This window comes from Elephantulus edwardii, unplaced genomic scaffold (genome assembly GCF_000299155.1).
Source record: "Elephantulus edwardii isolate Elephantulus edwardi_28Jun2011 unplaced genomic scaffold, EleEdw1.0 scaffold00079, whole genome shotgun sequence".
Lineage (NCBI taxonomy): Eukaryota > Metazoa > Chordata > Mammalia > Macroscelidea > Macroscelididae > Elephantulus > Elephantulus edwardii.
Window position 1 is genome coordinate 4,047,367 of NW_006399829.1, and position 25,351 is coordinate 4,072,717.

Here is a 25,351-nt window from a genome sequence, read left to right on the forward strand (position 1 = left end):
TGTCTGGTTATTAGCTTTGCCCTCGATTATTAAGGTCAACCTTTTTGTTCCTCTGGATAGTCAGCATATCAAGTCCCTAGAGAGGTATGGAGAAGAGAGAAAATGCATGGTTAGAACTTACAAGAGTGAACTGAATCACTGTAAAAATAACAGTAATAGTATTGGCTAGGGTTGATGTGAGGATTAAGTAAGATAAGTATCTAAGTGCTCAGTAATACCAACTGTTGTTTCATGATAGTAATTCCCACCCAGCTTAGCAGGGTAAGCTAAACTAGCCCTCACTTTTTACTTAAAGAAGAAGAGCCTACAAGGAATTATAGTCTTACTCAATCACTTATTGCTGTTGAGTTGGAACTGACTCATAGATGACCATCTAGCAGGGTTTTGGAGGCTGTACACAGCACAGGAGGAGACTTGTCATCTTTCTCCTGAGGAGTATCTGGTGGATTAGAACCTCTTCCTTCTGGGTTGGCAGCCCAACTCCTTACTCATTCAGCAGTGTGAGATCCCTTAACTCTAGTCAATATAGCTGTGTCCCAAATTCCTCCTTGACTTGAAGCTAAAACAAACCAAACTATTTGCCATTGCAGACCCTATGGATCACAAGTCTACTCTGACAGACATGGGATCACCAATTGTCAGATCCAAACATAACAGCAACTGGTGGTAGTGGTGGATAGAAAATCAAGTTATCACAGGTCAGCTTTGCAATCAAGCTGATATTACTGAAGGTAAAAAAGCTACAAAGATACTGAGTTTTACCTCCACAGAATTAAAACATAAAAAATACAGAATATTATGAAAATTTGTATCCCTGGGAGTATATTCCTGTTTTCTGATGTGCATAAAATTATAGTAATTACTGAATTAGTTAAGTATAGATTCCCATACCTATTTCTCCTAAATTATAGGTTTTTAATTTCTTTTCAATTCTGCAATTAAATTTTTGCTTCCAATGCCACTCTCCCTCACCAACTACACCACAGCTTAAGAGAATTTACTTACAGAAGTTATGCAAACGGATTTGCAAAAGAAGCTCTGTATACATCAGAAACTGTAGATTGAGGAGTAGACAACTGTAGAGGGAGAAAATAACTCAGTTAATTACAGTCATAATTAGAGTATAATTATAGTCAAAAGAGGGGGAAACCCAATTATAATGAAAACAATGATCTGACTTTGTAAGGGTTTACAAAGATTTAGTAGCTTATGTTTGATTAGTTACATTAGTAAACCAAGGGTTCTCTGAATTATGTTTCCTTCCTGAAGTAAAAAAGGTATTTTTTTGAGTTGTAGAAACCTCTGAGATGATGTTTTGCCTTAATTTTCTCTAAAACTAAACCAAACTTTCAAGAACCAGGATGAGCGAGGAATTTGGTAACTTTTTCTATCTGATACGTATTTCTCAAATTCAAGAATTATCCCTGAAGTGGGGGTGGGGGAGAAAGAATCTTTGTTTTTCTTTAAGTTTGTACTGGGCAGTTTTCATTGAGAAATTTAGTCAAATATGTTTTCCCATCAAAAAATTATAATAGAGCAAAGTGAATTCAGGAGACCGTAGTTCTATGTTGTGGGTACACTGTAGCGTCCAAAAGTGAATACTTACAGAGACTTGTGAGGATGAATTAAAAGGGTCTTTAGTAAAAGGGTTCTCAAAGGCATTCTCAGCAGATTTGGTAGCAGGCAGGGAACCTTGTCTGAGAGCTGGCTTTGGTGGTTCTAGAGGAAGAAAAGCAGTCAATAAACAAGTGCTCCCCAAGTACAGGAACAAGACCTTGACCAGGCACATCTTTGAAATTAGGTTCATATGAAATGCCAATTAAAACTTTGCCATTTCTACATTCTTCACATGTACAGTTCAAGGACATTAATAAATTAGGTCCATACTTGGAAAAAAATGTAGACAGAGTGCTCCCTAGAGGCAAGGATGGCAAAACTTTTATCTCACATATTTTGGGCATGATGTTGTTTTTGTTATGTTGCCATCAAGTCACCTGCGACTCATAGTGACCCAATGTACAACAACCCTAAACCCTGCTCTATCCTGTGCCAATCTGTCTCTGACACACCTACCCCAAATACCTCAGTCACTGAATCAATCCATCTCATCGAGAGTCTTTCTCTCCTGTGCTGTCCGTCCACCCTCCCAAATATGATGTCCCTCTCCAAGGACTGGTCCTGCCTTGCAATATGTTCAGAGTATTCCTTGGAAAGGGATATCATGCTTGGGAAGGTGGAGGGTGAGTGAAAGGGAAGAAGGCCCTCAACGAGACAGATTGACACAGTGACTCAGCAATGGGCTCAAGGGAGTCAGAGATGACGAGGACGGCACAGGACTAGGACAGGGTCCAGAACTGTTATTTAGAGGGTTGCTATGAGTCGTACTCAACTTGATGGCACTTGACAAAACAGCACAAACTTTTGCTGGGAAACTTATATGAGTAGAACCAAAGGCACCACCAAATACCAAGACTCCCCAGTGAGTATTATAGGCATATTTACCCCTTTTAAAAAGTGTGATACTCTGTAAATGTTCATTAACATTATATAAAAAAAAAGTGTGATAAATGAAAAATACCCTCACTTAAAGCTATGGCATGTATAAGGTTTTATTATACAGCCCTCCACTGGCCTTTAAGCAGCTTTTGGCAACACATTTAAGAACCACCACTAGATGCAACTTGCAAGTGACTCTCCAAGTCACATCTGTTGGCATCTATTCACATGGAGTGACAAGAAGTAGGAGAGCCAGGAACTGGAGGAGAAAATGGAACATGAGTCAAATTACCTCTATGAATTACTACTTTCTTTGCTATGAGAGCAGAAGAAATGACTGGTGCCTAGCTACTAACACTGCATATTTTTATCAAAGATACTATTAAAGAAACTGGATTGAAAGCTGGAAAATAAGAACAGATTTCAAATGATCATGAAATCCAGATTTTTTTTAGACCTAGGGAGACTGGGTAAACTCCTGAAAATATTTTCCCAAGGCTCATGTGTGAAGTAGTTGGATTCTGGAAGATAGATTCTCTTGTTTTGGTGAGGGACAGGTGTGGGCTGTTTGGTTGGTTTGGGGGTTTTTTGTTCACAATCATGTGCCAGATTTAACCAACAACAAGCTATAGGCTGGAAGCTTCTTGTTTAGCGTCAACCAGGACCTGGTGTGTGGGCCTTGTATTTAAAAGGTAGTTGGGCCCTTAGGCCTGTGGTCTTTGGGTCTGATGTTAATTGTGTTTGAGGCGAATATTCTTCTAAGTGGTACAACACTAGTCTGTCAATTTGCTGTGCTGAGGTAACCTGGAGTTGCTGTGATACTGAATGTCGTGCCAATGGTGTGTCAAATGTCATCATGGTTACCCATCATGGACAGTGTTTGGTGGAATTCCCATATTGAGACAAGCTTGGAAGCAGGAATCGTATCCACTTCCTAAACAACTTGCTTCTGGAAACTATGAACATAGAGAAATGACAGGGTTCAGGTCTTTTTTTCATAGGGTCGCTATGAACTGTGCTCAACTGGACAGCACTTAACAACAACAAAACAATCTTTAAGTAAAAATATCTCCTGAAGTTTTATTAAAATCAACAATAGTGTTATTGTTAGCTGCAGTCAACTATGACTCATAGAGGAACCATGAACACAAGGTCTCAACCTTGTCTCATCCTGTGTGATCTCACAATCCCTGACATGCTCGAGCACATTGCTGGTCACTGTGCCAATCCATCCTTTTGAGGGTCTTCATCCCCTTCTCTCAAACTCTACCTTTCCCAGCATGATGTCTTGTACCAAGGACTGGTCCTTTCCGACAACATGCCCAAAGTATGTGAGACTGCATTTTACCATCCTTGCTTCAAAGGAGCACTCTGGTTATCCTTCCTCTGAGCCTTATTTAAAAATCAACAAAAGTTACCTTAATCAGTAAAGAATGTCTGCCTTGAGCATTCTAGTCTTTTATGATCCATGTACAGGGGAATCAGTGGAGCCCTAGTGGCACAATTTAGAGTGGTTGACCTCCAACTCAAAGGTTGACAGTTTGAACCTATGAGTTGCTTCATGGGAGAAAGATGTGGCAGCCTTGTCTCTAAAGAGTTATTGCCTTGGAAACCCTACATTTTGATGACGTTCTATTCTGTCTTTTAGGATCACTATGAGTTGGGTTTGCCTTGACTGCATTGGGTTTGGTTTTTGGTTTAGAGAAGATCAACTGACAAGGACAAAAATAGGAAACTTAGGAGGCAGTGAGTTTCTGTTGAGAAAGGAACAACTCAGAAAAGGTTAGAACGATGTCCAATTAGATGAATGTAATCAGTGTAACTGAATTTTATAGATGGAAACCTGAGCTGGCTCTGCATACCTTCTCAGCAGCAGCAAATAAAGGATTTTTTAAATAAAATAACTGTCACTAGAGGGCAGCATTGGACTTGCCCTTAATCATAACTAGCCACCAAAAACGGAAGCTCCTTGCCAGCTCCAAAAGGTAAATAGTCAAGATGGTCGTTTCCACAGTGTTAGGTTACTAGAAGAAGTAAGAGCTGCACTGCTGTTGGATGAAAGAGCTCTTCTCAGGGACCATGTCCCTGTGGGTAGATGGGCAGAGAACTGAGAAGCTTACCATTGATCTTGTTCAACAGTTGATTTGCATCGAAGTCGTCGTGGTCTGCATTCTCCTGAGGAATGCCAACTTTACTGTTGAAATAACTGGAGAAGGCACTTGAAGCCCCAGAGGGAGCCTGCTCTCCCTTCCTCGCGGGCACTGCAGGCGGATGCTTTAGTTGCAAGTCCTTGAACATTTCTTTCACCTCTTTGACTTCTTTATCCGCAAGAGGGTCCAAGGCAGTGAAGGCATCATTGGAGATGTCCTTTGGAGTGGCAGTTCTGGGAGGAGGCTGAGGAGGAGTGACCAGAAGAGAGGAGAGCATAGAAGGGTGCTGGGATGGCCCAGCAGGAGCTGGGAATATATTGCTTTGGAAAGGATTCCCCAGAGAGGTCGTGGATGGCCAAGTATTGGGTGCCACAGATGGTGAAGGATTCCACACAGTTGGGCCAGGAGGTGGAGTTGAGCCTGCAAAGGATGAAGGCTGGTTCCAGCCTGGCACAGGTGGGCTGGCGCTATAAATCAGAGGCTGACCAAATCCTGAAGGCTGACCACTCATCATGGTTCCTGGGACCACTGAAGCGGATTGATTGAAGACTAAAGACGGTGGGTTCCACGGTCCTGCCTGAGGAGGTGTAACTGGTATACCACCTGAAGGAAGAGAGAAAAAGAGCTGCTCAGGAGACACAAATGAAAGAGACTCTTGCTTGCTTTTTGGAAATTTTAATGAGTCCTGTAGCTATTACCCTAATAGAACAGAAAAGATCACAGAATTCCGTGGAGAGCAAAGGCACATAAAAGCACAAATCAAACATTCTTATTCTTCAAAATCCCTGTTGAACAAGCACAGCACGAGTTTTTTCCTTTCAAGTTTCACCACACAGCGTGGGCCATGTGTCCTTACTCCTTTTCCTTAAAAAGGCTTCATGAATTTCTGAAAGCACAATTCTCCAGGAAGCATTTATAGCATATCTACATGGCATCTGCCTGCATTAAGCTTGGAGCCATATGATAAGCTACCATAGAAATGAAGGCTGGTTCCAAGCATAACTACTAGGTGGACAGACACAGTGGAGGCAACAATGTGCTCTAGCATAGCAGTGACTGTGAAGATTTCATTCTGACGTGTTGTTTGTTCTGTTGAGTTGGAGCCAATTCAATGGCACCCAACACCAACAGCAAAGATTAAGAGAGCTATCATTCAAATTCTGGTTGCATTTCAAAGCCCACGTTCTTTCAATTGAGGGGGTGGGGCCGTTCTTTTCATATTACACACTTGTGCATCTCAGGCTAGAACAGAGCCTGCCAGGTAAATTCATGAGCGAGCCTTAGGCCTCAATCTGCTTGCATTGCAAAGAAACCAAGCTTCCTCACTTTTTTTTTTTTTAAGTATCCATAGCACTTTATTGCAGATCTTGGGGAGCAGAGAGAATCCTCTCAAAAACTGCCTCCCTGCCTAAGGGTGGTTTTTATACTTGGGTAAGATGGTAATCTACTTAACATACTACTATTGCCAGTTCAAAAATACAGGATTTTTCTATTTGAAAAAGAACAATTTACACACAGGCAGTAAACAGACAAATTGTGATACAGTTTAGGTATAATCAAGAAAATCAGTGTCAAAAAGGTAAATGCTAATCCAGGAAAGATGCATTTCCCTTCTTTTTTTTTATAATTTTTTTATTTTTTATTTTATTTTTTTACAGAGGTTTTGGATTTCCATTCATTCATTGCCGCTATTTTCTCCCTTCCCACCCCTCCCCAGCAGCTCGCTTCCCCCTCCGAAGAGAGAAAAAAAAAAAGAAAAAAAATTCCTTCATTGCTAAGGTTGACACAGCTATATAAAAGGAAGAGAAAACTCAGTTGGTGCTGAGATACTTTTCTACTCTTATATATAAAATTGAGGAAGGGCTGCTTATCTTGGGAGGACTGTTTTGGATAAAAGTGCTTCCTGCTATGTGTCACTCACTAAACCTTGCCAGAAGTTGGAACAGGGTATTTAAGAGAGGAAGAGAAAGAGAGGATAACAGGAAACAAAATCCTTTCACAGTTACTAATTGCCTATGTAAGAGCCTCTGATTTTTAGAGTGAATTTTTAGATTTTTTAGTGAACTCCTGCACCGACACCATATTGATTAGAAACTAGTTAAATCATGAAAATTGAGCTCTTCATCCTGAGAAGCCCGTTCCCATTAATGCTCATATATAGGGCATTTGCTTTCCTGCCTCTTCCCAAGTGTATTAATGATCCAGATACGCTGTTACCACTAACAGGAAACCTAAATTCAGCTTCGTTCATGGTTCTCAAAACCTACTTGCTTTGAACTTTGAGCATATTTTAGTTATGAAAGTTTTCTCCCCCAACCAAGAAAGGCCTCGAAACTTTACTTAGGAATACTTTTGAGAAATGCTTTGAAAATGGTGTCCAGGGTCTTAACAAGAACTTGTGCTTTAAAGTTACTTAGCATTGGAAGCTGGTGTTACTTGACCCAAGTCTCACCATGAGCACTAGCCATCTGGCTATGAATACATATAGTGGTCAGAGAGTAGTGAGCTTGAGATAGGTTCATCTTAACATGCTTGCTTTGAAGTTAGGCGTTTGGAGATCGAATTATAGTGGGGGAAAAAACAGGGCCTAGAACTCGGGTGCACTGATTCTGAACCCACTGATTCTAGCTTCCTCTTTTGTCTCCTTGACTTCTTGGGACAGAATTGGTTTTTTAAAACGGATATGCATTCAAAAACTTAAATAAACAGATGCAGAAGTTCCATTTCATTTGAATTTCCGAATATCTTCCTTTCACAGTTAAGAGGCATGTTCTCTTGGTTTCTATAACACAGACTTCTAAAAGAGAGTTCACTTTGAACAAAGTCGTTGCTAGTATTTTCAAACACTTACTTAAATATTATTAACCAAAGTTAGAGTCACTCACTAATAGTTTCCACCAACTGGATGTGCTACAAATAGGGTAGAATTTTATCATCTGGTATGTTGGACTAGTTTTCTTCTCTTAGGAAAATATGTGGCTTTAGTCATAGATGGTATTAGTGGGAGTGGTGGTAAAAGAGAAAAATAACATTTTTGCCAGGAGTCAAAGGCCTTCCCAGGCAGATGCCTATGCCAGCCTTCATTCTCGTTCTACCAGATACCATACACCATGTTTCTAAGGCATTCAAGGTGCCACTGGAGACACAGGAGCAAGAGATAGAGAAAAAGAGAATGAGTAATAAAATGTTAATTTTATTATCTTCTGAAAAAGATTAAACTCAGTCAACGCTGAGAGAGCTCAGCTCCCTCCCTACTCCCCCCAGTTCTCCAAAGGAGACAGTCTCCCAGCTGGGTCCAGCGGAAGCCAGACCTACAACCTTCCATGGTTTGGCTGAGGATCCCAGCGAGTGGACAGGGGCTATACTGTAGAGCTCAGTTTGAGTTCCATGTCCAAACTTGGAAGAATCATCAGTATTCTGCAGTTGTATACCCCAAGGCCTCAACAGAGGCACCTAGCCAAAAAGCTTCACTTCGTCTGAATAAATTAACAGTTATAGGGTCCAGCTGTATTTTCAGGCTGACTAGTTAAATATTGGCTGTAAAAATTCTTCAGGGCATTGATATTGCACTACAAAGCAGTGCGATATGATCTTGTCTAGTCGCAGGCAGTGCATCAAGTTCTCTCATTTCCAGGAAGGGAAGGTACCAGTCAACTATGCTTAGCGGTGGGGAGTGGGGTGGGGGAAGAGCTAAGACAGAGGAAAATAAATCCCAAAGAGATCTGAAATAATGATAATCTCTTGATGGTGTAAATGCAAACAGAGATATCAGCTATTCAGCAGTGGGCTAACCCCCTATCCCATATCACCCTACTCTACATACAACTGACCAGATGCAACAGGACAGAATCCAAATATTTCCCTTTGCAGGAACACAACAGAGATGGGAGTAAAACAAAGATCCTGATGACTGACTCTGCAGGAGGTAAAGCAAGTCACTACCCTTGGTGAAATTTTACCAAAGAGGGCGGAGAGCTGAGCTTCATCTTATACCCCCTCCCAGGCCAGAGTCTATGTGGAGTTTGTGGAGGTGCCAAGAAGCAGAATAACAAAGAGTCCCCAGCGGGACAGCAAACACTGTTGTTGTGATGTCTGAAAACTGCACTATGGAGTCGGCAAAGAACTGGAGGCTGTGCTGAAGAGCAGCAGGGCCAGCCTTGAGCCCTGTGGCCAAGGGTGACCAAGTTTCCCAATGGCGCATGCACGTGAGTTAGAGACACATTCCCTAGCAGCCCTAGTGGACATCAGCCATTTGATAAAATATCATTTCTTCTCTAGAGTCTGTGCCCTTTTTAACTTTGGGGTTCTTGTACTTGTCTTTGGACTCTTAAAACTTTGGCAAAGAACTGCTAAGTGCTCAGAGCCTGGTCAGGACGCCTGTCCGCCACCCATGTAGCACACGCCTAGGTAACAGGCCCAGAGCTCAGAACTTCCATGCTATCTGGCTTACATTTACTTCAGACTACTGGCCTCCCAGGCGGAATGGGATGTAATTTGGACAGTGAATACACTTGCTACATAGTGATGGTTAATGGCACAGCAGGCGTGCATGCCACTGTGTTTCGCAATAAAGATGGGCGACAAAGCACTCTTTTCCTCGTTGCAGTTAGTCTCACCCTTATGGCTGTTTTCAGAAACTCTTACCAGTGGGTGCACGTAAATGCAAACGTGCAAAATGGTTTCTGCTCACATGCAACTCAAAAGGGTCAAATTTCAGTGACAAGAAGGATATCAAGTGCAGTAGGGTTAAAGGGGGGGGGTAGAAGTGGGAGACGGGTTTCTTAAGGTACACAAATCTCATGACCAAGGAGTTCTAGGAATTCAAAACACCTTTTCTCTATGCATCTTTATTTTATAAGTAATAGAATGACACCTATAGGCACTTACCTAGACCGGCAAGGGGCCCCACCGGGGTGGAAACACCCGTCTTAAAGAGATCCAGAGGGTTGGTTTGTAGGGCTGCAGGTTGTCCTGTAGGTGACATCTGTCCTGGGGATTCTGAGGCAGGAGGAGCAAAGGGGTCTGATGCGAGCAAGTCATTTGCTGAAGACTGGTAGGGCAGAGAGGCAAAGAGAAGAGTTACTCCACAACTGGGAAATGCGGCTTTTTGTCTTTCACTCTTGACCTCAGGTTTGAGACTCACACAAAAAAAGAAAGACTTGACCCTATAACTAAGAAAGAGCCAGTGTACACACATGCACAATGTAATGGATAGAATGCTGGGTCTTTACAACTAATAGAAACCAGAACCCTCAAAGTGAAATCTATTTTGCTTACTCACACATTGTCTGGTCTCCCTACCAGCTAAATGGATGAACTGGTAGCTAATAATAAGCAGCCTAAATAGTTTTAATTACATTATTGGACTTAAATCAATCTATATAGAGACAACCTCCAACCTGCCTGTTAAAATAAGAGATTTAAAAAGAGGCTTATAGACACCTTCTTTTAAATTGCTTTTAATGAAGGTGTACTGGAGAAATCAGTGACTAGGCATGTTTCTTCTAAGACAAGACATTATACAGTTAGCATTGAACCCCACCCCACCCAATACCACTGCGACTGAGTCAATGTCCACTCAGAGAGAGCCTCCATTGAGTTTGTGAGGCAGTAGGTCTTTATGGGAGAATACTCTTTTTCATTCTGCCAAGAAGCAGCTTGGTGGATTCGCAGTGCTGGCCTTCAGGTTAGCAAGCACAACATATAAGGCCCTAGGCCACCAGAATTCCCTCTGCCTTTGAAAGAGGATGCAAACTCGAGAATTTCACAGGATCACCTGGGACGCTGACGCAGCATGATCGATGTGCAGAGCGTGGATTAGTGTCGGGAAGGGACAAAAATCACAAAAAGACCTCTTGCCCACCCCTCCCAGAACATGGCGATCAAACTTACCAGAGGCACAGAAGCATAGCAGCATTAAAAATGGAAAAACTCGTGTTTAGTTAATAAGAAGTGACAAGACATGCAAACGGAAAGCAAGGTGTGGCACACACACAGCTGAGTGAGAGGCATAAAGAGGGTGGCGATTAGAGAAAGGTCTTTCTGGAGAACTGATGCATCTTGTCCCACCTCCTATGTTACAGCCACACAGGAGACTACAAGAGCAGCAGGAGAGAGAACGTGCATCACACCACCCTTTGGTAGCGAACATGCATTCTGCCAATGGAGATGTGGAGAAGACAATTCACCTTAGCAGTCCTTCTGCCTCTTCCTGGTTTGGTACTTTGTGGAGGTGGGATAATGGCTATGGAGTCATGTGGTGAGGGCCGGGCAGGGCTTTCCAAGTCCTGCTTTACGCCATTCGGTACTGACAGTTCTTTGGCTGGGCTTCCCACAAAAGGGTTCGGGGAGGATTTGCTATGGAAGCCGTTCTGTTCTCTTTCGGATACCCCGTTCTGAGTTCTCATTGCTGGCTGGGTCTGCGTGCTCGGGAAAGGCCACTGGCCTGCCTGAGCCTCCTGTTTGCCAGTTCGGTTAGAAATTTGGTCAAACTGCTGACCAAAGTAATCAACATCACCATTCAGGGGCCCATTACTCAGTGGAGCGGACAAGCTACGCAAATGCTCTTTCTTCTGATCTGGAGATTTGAGAGAATCAAACGAAGAGGGTGCCGATTGGTCTGGCTGAGTGAAAGGATCGTCACGGAAAGGATCAGGATTAGGGGTGGGAAAGAAGTTGAGATTGGCAGAAAAAGCATTTTCAGGCAAGAAGGAGGCCTGAGGCTTTGGTCGAGGAAGAGAGTAGGAGGCGGTGCCATTTGTTAAGAATGGATTTTCTCTTAAAGAATTCTGATTGGTGTCGATTTCAGAGTTTAGATCCACTAACAGGATATCTTTGCTTTCCTATCACATTTGGAGAAAAAAAAAAAAGAGAGAGAGAATGTTAGTCCAAGTTGTGACATCAAATGAGAAAACTACACAAAATCAACAGGTTTATCTAAAATTCCCATGTGAACTGTTATCGCCAACCTACTGTTCATCATTGAGACCCACCACCTCCCTCAGAGCATATACTAATATTATATAATAAATCTTCTCTGCCCTGGCCCTTGCTAAATTTCCTTTGATTCTCCTTTTATTTAAATCATTTGGGGGGAGGCGGGGAGCTTCATTAAATAGAACATTATAGTTGCTTATTTATTCACAGAACTGCTCGCTCTGGTTTGTACAAGCTGCTCGATGAATTCATGGTCATCATTGTTCCAAATCATGACTTAAGAGAGTGTTAAAAAAGACTAGCGACTAACTCCTGCAGGTAATGGTCTCACAAAATAAGGAATAGCCTCAGAAAGCTAGCCCAGCTTCCTGTCTGATGCATCAATTCAGTCTACCTAATCTACCTTTACCCTCCGAAATGAGTGAATTGATAGAAGCTGATATATGCCTATTTTTATCATTCTAGTTGTTAGGGTCATTACAATCAAATACACTTCCCTATCGTTTGGTCCATTCCCCCCCCCCCTTTTAATCAGGTGAATGATTTTCTCTTTACATCACATCTTTGGGCTATAACTCCTTCAAGTTCTCATTGAAGGTCTTAGTCAAGGTGGTCTTTATGTTGTTTGCTGTTGAGTCTGAACTGACCTATAGCTGACGGGCCAGCAGGTTTTCAGAGGCAGTAAATGACATGGGAGATTGCACAACCTGAGCCTGAGGAACAGCTAGTGAATTTGAACCGTATGGCTTTGAGATGGCAACTTAGCTTCTTACCACTAGGCCACCAGAACTCCTGCATGTCCTTTTAGGAAAGTGATACTCTAAATACTTACATCATTTATCACATTTACCACCCTTGTCTCGTGGTGAGGATTTTTGTCTTCTTGACATTGAGTCACCCCATCTATTCAGAAGTTAAAGTAAACTAATACCTAAGTACAGGCTGAACTTTAAGATTTAATATGCAAAGCTCAACTACAGGTATGCATTATTGAATGTTTATCAGGACAACATTTCATTGCATATGGGTCCACAATCTCATAGGTATTTTTCCTTTTTTAAAGAGAAAGCAACTTTCCTTCTTTGTTTCTTATTCCTTCCTAATAGTTAGAAAGATCTCCAACCCAGACTTGCTGCACTGGGACACAGAGGAGATTACTATTAGTTGAGTACATGGTTCTAGGATTAGGCTCTTGGTAATGGTAGTGACAGCAGGGGTGGGGGATAAGGGGGGTGGGCTGCTCCTGTGCTATAATAAGCAGAACAGCACGTGGGGCAGGCCATACTCTTGTGGCCTCTGTCATCAGCTCCAGCAGCAGCAACAATGGTTGCAGTGGCCTTGAGGCTGACCAGAAGTGGGATCCAAAAAGGTTTTCATGACGGATTTGCACAACACCCCAATTACATGACGTCTTCTTTTACAGAGTATGTTATGGATATTAAGCAACACATACTTATAACTCTCCTCTTTTGACTTTATGTTTTATTATTTAGGTTCTTGACTGTTAGTGAGATAATCTTCCTGGCTTTCTATGAATGTGACATAACAAGTTCATCTTGGATAGAGCCCTTACATTAACAGATCTTCCTATCCTTCTGAGTTGAGTAAAGGAACCATTGAAAAATCTTGCTGAAATGGAAATTATTTAGCACTACCCTGATCAGGTAACTAAATATTTCTGATCATCTGGAACCAAAACTACTTTAAAAGAATTGGAAATTCTCAAGTCAGGAAGTTCTTGGAAAGAAAAGGATACATTTTACAGAAAGCTTAGATTCTTGTCTGAGGCCATAGAAGAAACAGCAAATTCAGACCAAAATGGTATTCTATCTTTGAGATTCCCTTACCACAGACTATAAAGAACAGTTTTTAAAAACTAGATTTTCTCCATCAAAAGAAAGAATTAGCAATTAATTTTTTTTATCAAAGAAATGAACTGGAAGATCTTTTAATGCAAGGATCTTTGTACAATCAAAAGGTAGGGAAAAGTTTATTACACAGATTGTGATTTCAAGGTTCATTTCTTATGAGCCACCTCTTGGTAAGAACAGTTGGGTGTTCACTGCTGGCTGAGTTCAGCTTTTCAAATACGTCAGAAGAAGTTCTTAGGACACCAAACAGGAACCACAATGTTAGACTTCTGAACAGTCAGCCTATAAGTAAAATGTATAAGGCTCTCCTCAGGTTTTTGTTGTTAACCCAAGCAAGACTGCTCGTCTGTGTATAAACTACAGCTGAAAGATCAGAGGGTCCTCAGCACCCCGTTTGGCCAGAGCCTCCGTAATTCCTCCCTGGACGGCCAATGCTTCCACCACTCAGCCATGACCCATTTGGAGTGCATAAGGGACATGTAATGGCCGCATAAAGGTGAAGTAGCGTCCCTGCTCTTAAGAATGTCAGGTGGAGGTGTGGGGAGGATATGTAGGCAACCAAAGAGGTGTCTGCACAAAGGCATGATTTTAAATACTGAGTTCCACAGCCTAGATCTTCTGGAGGTGGAACATCTCATCTAACAATTCTACCCAGGCAGCCTGACAAATCCACTACTCAGAGCCTTTGATGGCTTTCTGCTTCTCTCTAAATGGAGGTAAGCTGTCTTAGCCCAACGTTCAAATGATCCACCATGAATTCAAGTTGTTTCTAGCCTAATGACTATTTTTCTCCACAACACTTCAAAGATTCAGCTCAAGTACAGATTCTTTACAGAGCTTTTCCCCATCCTTTTGTTTCCATTGATCCCTGCATTTCAACTTCACAAGTACCACCCTCTAACACGTTCTATATGCACGAATCTTACATTTTACTCTCTCGTCTCACTCCTTTTACTGATTTAACCTCCATTGTGGTAGATCATGCCTGAAATTCTTCTCATAGCTATGCTTTTATATGGTCAAGCTTTTAAAGCTAGACAGCATGCCTATTCATGTGTGTTATGTGTAAGCTTGGTGAGACACAGTATGGGAGGCTAACAAACAAGTGACTTTCCAATAAAGATAATGTGCTAGTGAAACACAAGTATTAGCACGACTTTATGTATGTATGCATTTTTAATGGCACAAAACAATTTTCCTTACTTTTTCAGAAAAGGGACAAGTGATTCAGTACACCACTAATAAAATCTGGATAATTTAGATTTCTCTCTCTTTTCTATCTTCCAGAACAACTGGTGCTGCAAGATTTGCATCTTTCTAAACATGTTGGCAAGATCACTCTATTTGTGATTTATGGGTATGGAGTCAACGCGTTGCCAGAATCTAACCAGCGCATATTAGCCTTTTTAGCTTTTTTTCTCACTTTTTGGAAACCATTTATTGTAATGGTTTTGCTTTAGTGATTGTTAGTTAAACTGAAAGTATAATTCCCCCCCCAATATATCAACAATTCTGAGAATGCATGAAATCAAATAGAAATGAGACCCAAGATTTCACATATCATATTTTCCTTTTTCAGAAGTTCCTAGACAACTAGGAGCAGAAGAAATAGTCAATGCTTCCTCAGCTCTCTTTCTGGAATTCCATTGCATATCTAGTGATTTGCTCCCTATCTCAACATACTTTGTTGGAATATCATCTTGAATATTAATTTCTTCTGGGGGGTAGGCCTCACAATGGAGATAGGGGTGGGAGGGAGTACCAACAAATCAAAAGAACTGCAAAGCCTACATCGACCTTTTTAGTATCATCTAACTCAGTGTTTCAGAAAATTTAAGCTATGAATGGGAATAAATTACAAGGGGAATGGAAGGTTCTATAGAGAAGTGAGTTAGGGTGCATTCTTTAAAAGAACATCAAACAACTTCTCTACTGCAGGCTTTTTAGTGGTTTTCCGATTCTACATTGCACCTTGTGATTCTCATAGGGTTGAAAGCAGAGACCAGGGTAGGCAGCTTCCGCTTCCTCCCACCTCACTTGGCCTGGGTGTTTTATGCAGTGAGACTTCACATGCCTGGCATTTTTCGCACAGCCCTTCAGGAAGTGAGGATCTCCCCCAATCCTGCGTTGCTGCATGGATTGCTGAACCCTTCCTTGCTGCCTAAGTCAGCCGAACAATTCCGAGTGAGAAGGGGTGCCTAGCATTATTCCTGACTACTTCCTTTTTGTCACTTGTTGCTGCTTCAATTTTCACCTTCAGGACAAGGAACCCATTTCCCTTAGAAGCATTCTCTGAATCTTTAAACTAGGTAATACCCTACATGTTAACATCATACTGTCCCATTGAAGTTAACTAATAGGTCTTGTGATTAGTCACCCTTCTAAGTAGTAACTTCTCGACATCATTAATGTACATCTCACCCAATGTTGTGCAAATGCTCAGGAAATGGCTGAATAAACAAAGAAGCTGCTAGAAGTCATGCAGAGTAATAGAAGTAATTTCACGTAAGACTTGACAGGGAAGATCTGAGGGCCAAAGCTTAAGGGTGGAATGTGGGTTTTTTTATCTCAGTAGATGATTTTATTCTGAATTCTAGTGGCTTCATTTTTGAAAAGAACTGATCAAACACCACAAGGTTGTTATGGATCAATCATTGTTGAGAAGACTTCATGTGCTAGGATATCATATTCATAATGAATAATTTTGTTAACAAGTCAAGTTTTGACTAAATGCAACTGAGTCTATTGCTCGTTTAGATCTTACTTTACAATGAAGGCGTGCTGTTCCAAGAGAAAGTGGTGAAAATGAGACTATGAATCCTTATGATTAACCACCCAATAAATATACTTCCTTCAAGTAGATTTATGCCAAGAGTTTTCATTCAGTTCCTTCTGATCACAAGGAATACCAAGAAGTACTACAATCCCTGATTTACCTTTAAGGAATATTAACATATCTGATTTAGTGTCAATAGGTTCCCACGGCAATCAAAGATTTAAATTCGTTCTAATAGATTTTTATACTTTGTGTAGAAAAAATCAGAAGTCATCTTCTACATTTCAAAGAGGTGCTCAAGATTTCTGGTGAATTGCTGATTTGGCTTACAGATGTCATTTGCATTACATTACAAATTTAAAAGCAAACACTTACTGTTGGGCTATTTAGGTCAGGAGGTGTAGACATGTCCCCAAACAAATCCATCTGGTCAACACCCTTAAAAAATATTTGGATTAGATTTAGATGTGTCTACCAAAAAAAAGAGATTTGTTTGTATTCTGAAGTAAATAATTCCTAAACAAAAGTTTAGGAAAAATAGCTCTCACAATTTGGTTTTCATTTAAGCAATACAGGTTTGATATCTGGCTATTTAGATCAGAAAATGTAGAGATGTCCCCAAAGAAATCCAACATCCTTAAGAACATAGTTATGTTAGATTCAGATGTGTCTACTCCAGCCACTACTTTGTATGTAGAAATAAGTGCTACACAAATATTTAGAAAAATACTGGTGGTCACTGGAGTTTCATTTAACTAATATCTATAATAAAAACTTGTGTTCAGGAAAAGTAGGGATCTTACAACGTCACATACATACCAATTTCAGTTTGGGAGCTTGGTCATCAAGATTCATTAGTGCCTCGCTTCCATTCTGAAAAGATGGCAAAATATTTAAGGGTTTAGTTGATGAGTTTTCCCTACAGCCTTTGCTGTCCTACTATATTGATTTGTGATTTGGGCATGATCATTCAATGATATATCTTCAGGGGCCAGAGCCATGGGCACACAGTGATAAACCAGGAGTGAAGAGAGCTTGGGCAGTGAAACAACAGCTTACATATGTCACACACACACACACACATTTCCTAGGGAGTCAAGATGCAGTTTTACCTCTACTGTTTTGTTGGCTTCTTCAGTCTGAAAAAGAAAGGGAGAAATTCAGTGATTGTCTTTGTAGTTAAAAGAAATTAAACAGAAGAACAATTCTCCTTATGACCTCACAAGTATAGGCAAAAGAATCTTGCCTGTAACAACAACAAAAACATATCAGCCTATTTATTTAATAGCAATAGTGGGTTTCAACTGTTGTTGTTGTTAGGTGCTGTGGAGTTGAGCATGACTCATAGAGACCCTCTGAACAAACGATCTGAACCCTGTTCTATCCTGCACCATCCTCACACTTCCTGACACACAAAAGCCCATTACAGCAGTCACCATGTCAATCCACCTGGTCGAGTGTCTTCCTCTCCTTCGTCGACCCTCCACTCTTCCCAGCATCATGTCCCTTTCCAAGAAATAGCCCTTCCTAAGAACATGCTCAAAGTTTGTGAGGCAGAGCCTCATCATTCTTGCCTCTAAAGAGCACTCTGACTGTAACTTCTCCAAGACACACCTGTTTTATCTTTGGGCCATCCATGGGATATTCAGTGTTTCAACAGGTTTATTAAAAGTAAACTTTTCTTGTATTGACTCAACTCATTGCTGTTAAGTCAAATCAACTCATAGCTAACACTCTAGGGTTTTGGTGGCTGTAAAATCACACTGGAGGAGACTTCCTATCTTTCTCCCTCAGACTCACTGGTAGATCTGAACTTGCAGAGAGGAACCACCTCTGGGTTAGTGGTGCAGATCCCGACATACCAGAGCTTCCTTGTTCTGTATTATTCTCTTAAATTAATATGAAGCTTGTTGAAGAGGAGAAATAAGAGCCATAGACTAGAAATTGGAAAAATCAACTATAATAACCTCCATTTACTGTCTTATCAGGAAAATACACTAAATTTCCAACTCTCTGGAAAAACCATATGCATACAAAAAGTTCAAACATGGTCCTGAACACAAGCAATCTCCAGGTCTGACCCAGACAACGCCTCCTTTTTGCCCTTTAATGTGATGCAAATTTGCCCTCACTTTGAAATAAATGAACCATCTGTACTTGCAATAAATTCCTTCTCACATCGCTCTTACTTGCTGCATGTGCAGCTTTTAAATCATTGAAAGGGCTCCCAGTCTATTCTTGCATTAAAGTAAGGGTAACCCATAACCATAAAGACCTATTGTAATTCACAGACAAATTCAATTTAAAGACACACTTATCGTAACCTGGGAACCACATGCATAGTCTTAAATGTAACAGAGCTTATTCTCTCTAGTACTTGCCTTTTTCTTTTCTTCTTCCTTTTTCTTCACATTGTAGATAACTTGAAAAAGGTCTTTAAGATCAACCACTAATGGCTCAGCCTAGGACAATAGAAACCATTTTATTATTATTTTAATCTTAACATTTTTCCCTCTGTCCTCCATCAGTTCTGCTTAGTACAGGTGTCCCCCTTTGTCTTGTTATAGTTATTTACCAGCATTGGAACCAACTCCTAGTGGACACATCAGTGGGTTTTCAGAGGCAGTTAAGCACATGGGAGAAGCCCGCCCATCTTGGCAGCACAATTCCAAGGGACCTCTGGTGGCCTAGTGGCAAGAAGCTGCACTGCAATCCCAAAGCTGGTTCAAGGCCACCAGCTGCTCCATGGAAGGATGGGCAACCTCCTCCCGTGTGATTAACTGCCTCTGAAAATATGCTGGAGGGTCAGCCACAGGTCGGGTTGGTTCCAACTCTATGGTACACAATAACAAGGCCACTAGACGGTTACATAAAAGCTTCTCACTGTTGATGGATAAGTACCATCGCCCTCATCATACATAAAGAACAACAAGGGTTTAAATAAAAGAAGAGATACCATAACCCTTTCCCGAGTCCCTTCAAGGTTCCTAGTTCAGTCTTGTTCTAAAAGCATCATTGACTTCCAGACTCACTTGTGTTGTGTAGGGTGGCGAAATACCTCAGACACAAAATGACAAACATTACATAACACTATTACTGTAAAATGGAACTGACATGTGGGTCGAGGGGAAGAACAGGATAAAAGGGAGTAGATAAAGGACACTGCACTGGAACAGATAAAAGAAAGGACTATCTTAAAGGAATGTATGGACAACAATCTGGGACAAGAGGTGCATGACAACAAGGGGAGGACAAGGGGAGGGAGCAGGAGGAAAATGTGCAACAACAAATGAGTAAACACCCAACCTTACAGTAAAGGTCCATTAAAATTACAATAAAACTCCCAAAGCAGCAATGACTTCATAAGAAAGTCCATTCTTATGATGTTTTTCCACTTGCAATGTGGTTTAATGACACTTATGTCAGTGAAGATAGTCCATCTTCGGATCATGGTTTAATCGTCCAATATATTCCCCCATCAAAATTTCTAGTAGACTGATCGACATTACTAAAATGAATGGAGGACATACACTGCCATCTGCTACCATGAAGCAAACCTATCAGTCATGGCAATAATCTCTCTTTCTCCAGGTCTTTTCCCACCCCACCCCCCTTGCTGGTGGAGTTAAACCTTTGACCATGTGGTTCCTAGTGTTCCACTTCTCCACCAAGGCCTCCTTCCAACAGGTCTCAAGTCCGTAGGTGTATTTCATGACTTTGAGTTTAGAACATTGAGAAAGTCTGCATCAGGGGCCTCTCCAAATTACTGAGAAACAATGATGTTAGTTTGAGGTCTAAGGTGTGTTTGATTCAGACTGTGGCCTTTTCAACCACTTGCTGTGCTGCTGAGAGATGGACAATGAATCAGGATGACACAAGAAAACTTGATGCCTTTGAATTGTGGTGCTGGAGAGAGTACTGAACATCCCAAAGGACTGCCAAAGGAGCAAACAAGTACGTCTCGGAGAAGGTGCAGCCAGAATGTTCCTTGCTTGCAGACAAGGATGGCAAAGCCTCACATACTCTAGGCATGTTGCTAGGAAAGGCTATGCCTTGTGATGGGGTGGTATTGCTAAGTTCAGAATTCTGTATGCATGTATCAGTTATGGAACTATAGTTATAAAATTGGCATCCGTTTTCTCCAGACTGAAGGGCTAATTGCTTGATCTTAGAATTCTTAGTGTCCTTTCTTTAATCTGTATGTTTATCAGAAGAAGAGAAGCATCTCCTAGATTAGCTGGTATCACTTTGAAGCTATTTTCCCCAACCATATGTAAATTGTAACTTACTCTGCCTGTTTGCTGGGAAAAGGGAGGATCTGGGTGTGAATGATTTTCTTTCAGATACAGAAATTCTTTGATTTTAGTATAAAAGCTGGTGACCTCTCCCAGTCAGGGAGGCAGTCTTGGAAGCCGACCAGCCGTCCTCCCAGATCGGTAATAAAGTGCTTATGGATATTGCAATCTGTTTGTCTTATTGGCAATTGATTACAGAAAGAACCCCTTGCATTCAGTAGCACCTGGAGAAGGAAATAATTTTTGGTAAAGTGGAGGGATATGAAGGAGAGAAAAGCCCTCAAGCAGATGGACTGACACAGTGACTGCAGCAATGGCGCTCGAGTGTGTCAGAGATTGTAAAGATGGTATAGGATAGGACAAGGTTCAGATCGGTTGTTCATAGGGTTGCTGGAAGTCATACTCGACTTGGTGGCACCTGACAGTGACAGCAGAGCTTAACTGTTCTGATAGAGACTGGTAGATGCCCCAACACTGTGGCCATTCGTCACTCTTCAGGGCTAGGACTGAACTCATTCCTGTGGCTCAACTTTCACTCAAACGATAACTGACAGGCTACATATTGAACAATAAGACCAGAGAGGTACTTACTCCTCAGAACACTCAATCACACAGGATCTAAAAGATAGCGTTTAGCCAAGATAAAACTTCAAAGGCAGAAAAGAACAAGATAGAACGATGAATAGAAACAAGAACTACAGAGAGATATTAGGATAAAAGCTACTGTCACATGAGGAGTGTCACTAGTGTCATAAAATGAAGCGTGTATGAATGGCTGAAAAGCCAATGTGCTGGGTAAAATACTCTTCAAATCACAGAAAAGATAAAGAGAGAAAAAAAAGATGTAACACTTACCTGTTGTCCTGTTTTTATGGCAAAAAATTGATGCTGCCCTTCCCCTCCGCATACATAACCAAATGCTCGGTTGTCGGTCACATCCCGGGCAATGAAAGAAATTTTATTTACTGGATGTTCATGCTCTATTACCTGCAAAAGGGGCATCAGCAAAGAGGTGCTTAGAAAACGTGCATCTGTTTAGAAGGAACAACAACTAAGCTTCAGGGGCGAAGAGGCTAAAATGTTTGATGGAAGAATTTTTAGCCACTGAGCTACAGCTATATTCACTTCACTGGAGAGGACTCCAAATAGAAGAGAAAGCTGGGGTGTGAGTGGGGGTGGGGAGAGTAGGAATAATGGTCTGTCTTAAACTTTGGTGCTAGAGTCTCCCTGTGTCAAAAATAAGATGCCATGTAGCACGAAGGAACTTAACATTAGGAAATCATGAATGTCTAAGGCCAAGCTGGTGATAAAAAACACCAAGCAAGGCTACTTCCCCAACTTACCAAATTATCTGAGTGGTATTTATAGAATACAGGTGTTTATAAATGAGCAGCATGACTAAACTGGTGCAGTGTCACCAGAGAACCTTGGACGAAGGCTCAAAGGAAACGTCGTAATGGAAACATGGTTCCCCAGTACATTCTGGTGGTAAATTACCAAATGCGGCCTTCAAACTATCAATATTCCTCAACCTCAAATCATCTGTGCCATATGACCCAGAGGCTTTATATGGTGGGAGTTTATGGATTTAGTGATAACTTACCCGCTTTTTCTCTCCCTTCTCCTTTCACATGGGTTGTGTTGTTATGTGCTGTCGAGTCACTTGTGACTCATAGCAAGCCTATGCACAACAGCTCTGAACCCTGCTCTATCCTGAGCCAAACTTATTGTCTCTGACACACCTATCCCCATTACCCCAGTGACTGACCCCATCTCATTGAGGGTCTTCCTCTCTTGTGCTATCCCTCTCCCATTCCAAGAATGATGTCCTTCTTCAAGGACTGATCCTTCCTTGCAACATGCCCAAAGTATGTGAGATCGAGCTTCAGAATCCTTGCCTCCAAGGAGTGGCCTGCTTTCACCCTCTCTAGAATGAACCCATGTGTTCTCCTGGCAGTCTATGGTATATATTCAGTACTCTTTTCCAGCACCACAGCTTGAAAGATCAATTTTCCTTCTATCATCCTTAGTCATTGGTTGCCTTTCTGATGCATAGCAAGTAATTGCAAAGATGATGGCCCACATCAGGTGTACTTTATTCTTCAGACTAACACCGTTGCTCTTCAGTACTCTGGATAGGTCCCTGATAGGAGGATTTCCTAATACAATTTGTCTTATGATTTCCTGGCTGTTGGTACCAAGAGTGTTGATTGTGGAGACAAGGAAACCAAATCTATCAACAGTCTCAAACTCTGCACTGTCTATCATGATGCTGCCAATCGGCCCAGTAGTGAAAATTTCTGTCTTCTTGATGTTAAGCTTCAATCCATAGTGAAGGCTGCAGTCCTTGACCCTCTGCAGCAAAAGACTCAGCCCCCACTCAGTTTCAGGATGCTACACTGTGTCATCTGCATAACACAGGATGTAGCAGGACTCAAATCTTTAGTGATATTTCTAGGTAGATGGAATTTGTTTTAACTTCTGTTTGCAAATACCAAAGGCCATGTCAGTGTTTATATTGGGTGACCTAGAAGGCTTGAGAGAGAATGCATGTGAAGGAAATCTGACACTGTTTTCTAGGGGGCAGGGGAAAAGAGTTGAGATAGGGAAGGATGGAAACAGGGGTATGGAATTAGAAGATCAGTAAAGGCAGCAGATACAGCCGTTCTAGGGTACATAGAGTTCCAGAGTCCAACAATTTGAAAAGCTGATTTTGCCTATTAGACAATGGTTCTCTTTGGGAAGGTATAAGAGCTCTGGTAGTGTATATGCTAAAATACTAATGAAAATGAGCCACAAACAACCCTTTTAAGAGACGGTAACTTATTATACTGGAATAAAATCCTGAGATAGCCCAATAATAAAAAATATGGTAGCCCTTTGATGAAGTTTGAAAAGTTAAGCAAGCCTGTTCATATGTGATAGAATGCCGATCACAAGCTATAGCTGTGGGCTAAGGAGACAAGAAAAAGAGACAAGTATAAACCCAATGAACCCCATCTAGGTGTGTTACAGTTAATGTTCTCATTTTAGGTTAGATGGCAACGTGTGATCAACATATTAAAATAAAACTCATACACAAATTCAATATTAGGAACTTAGGGTGCTAGTCACCTAGTTCTGTTACTGTGCACATGAAACCACCAAATTATCCAAATGGTGGTTAACAGAATATCTGTGTTTACAGACTTAGATTTATAATTACAGGGAATGAGTGTCAAAAGAAAGCATCTTGATTCTTTATTTTCTACTTTTTTTTCCCTTCTTCTGGAGAAGCAATAAACACTGTATGTTTTCCTACTGAACTTCAGGAAGAGGAGCTTCAGTGCAAGTAGTAATTTGTCAGACCAGGGTGGCAACGTCCATGTGCATGCAAACAAAGTCTTACTTACCCCAGTTTTCTCATCGATTATTTTTATCCCAGAAAGTGAGATGTTGACCCAGATCCTTTGCTTGTGTTGTCCCTGAGACCGACCGGCAGCCGCCATTCCCTGATGAGGTTGAGAAAGCAAGAAGAATCTTGTTAAATGTATTCTACAATAGTCATAATATTTGAAAAAGACTAAACCATAAAAGATAGTAACTTTTTTTTCTTTCAGCTTGGTTTACCCTTTATGAATGGAGCAGGCACCTTGACACGAGAGACAGCAGACGGAAGACAACATGCTGAGCTGGGGACATAACGACTCAGCTCAGCATACCTGGAAATGTCTCTCTCATTCTGTTGGCTTCAGAACACTCATTGGTGAAGACAATAGGGCTGAACTAGGATTGTTATTACAGCTGTGATTTCTAGATCTTGCATTATTCGAGATATTATTTAGATGCCCTGCATTATCTTTAATTATAATTATCACATGTTGTTGTGTACCCTTGAATCAGAACTGACCCAAAGCTGATCCTCCAGGGAATTTTCAGAGGTAATAAATCACACAGATGGAGATTCCCTTTTTTCCCCTCGCAGAGCAGCTGATTGATTCAAACTACGTGCTTTTGGGTCAGCGGCGCAATTCCCTACCACTAAGCCACCAGAGTTCCTTACTTTCCAAATAGTAACATGGTAATAAAGTTAAACCAAACTCACTGACTCATGGCAATCCTCCACAGGAGCTTAATCTTTCTCCCAAAAAAATTGACTTGTGCAGTAAAACCACTGGTTTTTCAGTTAACAACCCAATACATAATATACTATACAGGCAAGGCTCCTTAACATAGTACTAGAATTTAAAACCAAAGGGTTAATCCTGAAGAACACTTTTTTCTAAAGCTGCTGTTGTTACGTGCTGCTGAACGGAACTGACTCATGGCTGACTCGTCAACATATTTGCAGAGCCCGTAAATCACATGGGAGGAGATTGCCCATCTTTCTCCTGCAGAGCAGCTGGAGGATTCAAACTGCCTGCCTGCCTTCAGGTTGGCAGGGCAGCCTTGCCCCTCGGCCACCAGAGCTCCCTGTGTTTCTAAGGAACAGCCATGAATGTTACCTGAATACTTCAAAGGTCTGAAATAGGTTATCCTCTCCTCACTACCTAAAGACAGACAATAAATGCACACATTTGCACACAGCTTTTAGAATTATTAATGAGGAAAGTTATAAGGAGAAGGTTGGCTATCCCAAATGATCAATGTGCCAAAAGAGAAGGTGTCTGGGATCTGCTATAATTGAATAAATTAGCTTTCCATATCAAAACTCAATATACACTCCAACTCACAGCTTCTCATAAAATGAGGCTCTGCTAGGTTAAGTATGTGATTAGCTGATTTCCTTTAAACAACTGAGACACAGACAAATAAGAGCTTCTGCTTAGATTCTCTTCCACAGGACAT

At 41.3% G+C, this 25,351-nt stretch overlaps 1 protein-coding gene across 1 annotated transcript in view; it reads right to left on the reverse strand.

The window, feature by feature from the left end:
* Positions 1 to 1,010: 1,010 nt before the first annotated feature.
* The window catches only part of DAB2 (Dab, mitogen-responsive phosphoprotein, homolog 2 (Drosophila)), a 67,498-nt gene continuing 43,157 nt past the window's right edge, over positions 1,011 to 25,351 (reverse strand). The window contains exons 4-14 of the mRNA XM_006889547.1: positions 23,917 to 24,015; positions 21,380 to 21,511; positions 18,611 to 18,691; positions 17,342 to 17,368; positions 17,049 to 17,102; positions 16,605 to 16,667; positions 10,835 to 11,488; positions 9,534 to 9,696; positions 4,617 to 5,249; positions 1,607 to 1,719; positions 1,011 to 1,076 (exon numbers count right to left, since the gene is read on the reverse strand). Of these exons, the coding sequence (XP_006889609.1) occupies positions 1,011 to 1,076; positions 1,607 to 1,719; positions 4,617 to 5,249; positions 9,534 to 9,696; positions 10,835 to 11,488; positions 16,605 to 16,667; positions 17,049 to 17,102; positions 17,342 to 17,368; positions 18,611 to 18,691; positions 21,380 to 21,511; positions 23,917 to 24,015 (2,085 nt within the window). The remainder of the gene's footprint in view (positions 1,077 to 1,606; positions 1,720 to 4,616; positions 5,250 to 9,533; positions 9,697 to 10,834; positions 11,489 to 16,604; positions 16,668 to 17,048; positions 17,103 to 17,341; positions 17,369 to 18,610; positions 18,692 to 21,379; positions 21,512 to 23,916; positions 24,016 to 25,351) is intronic.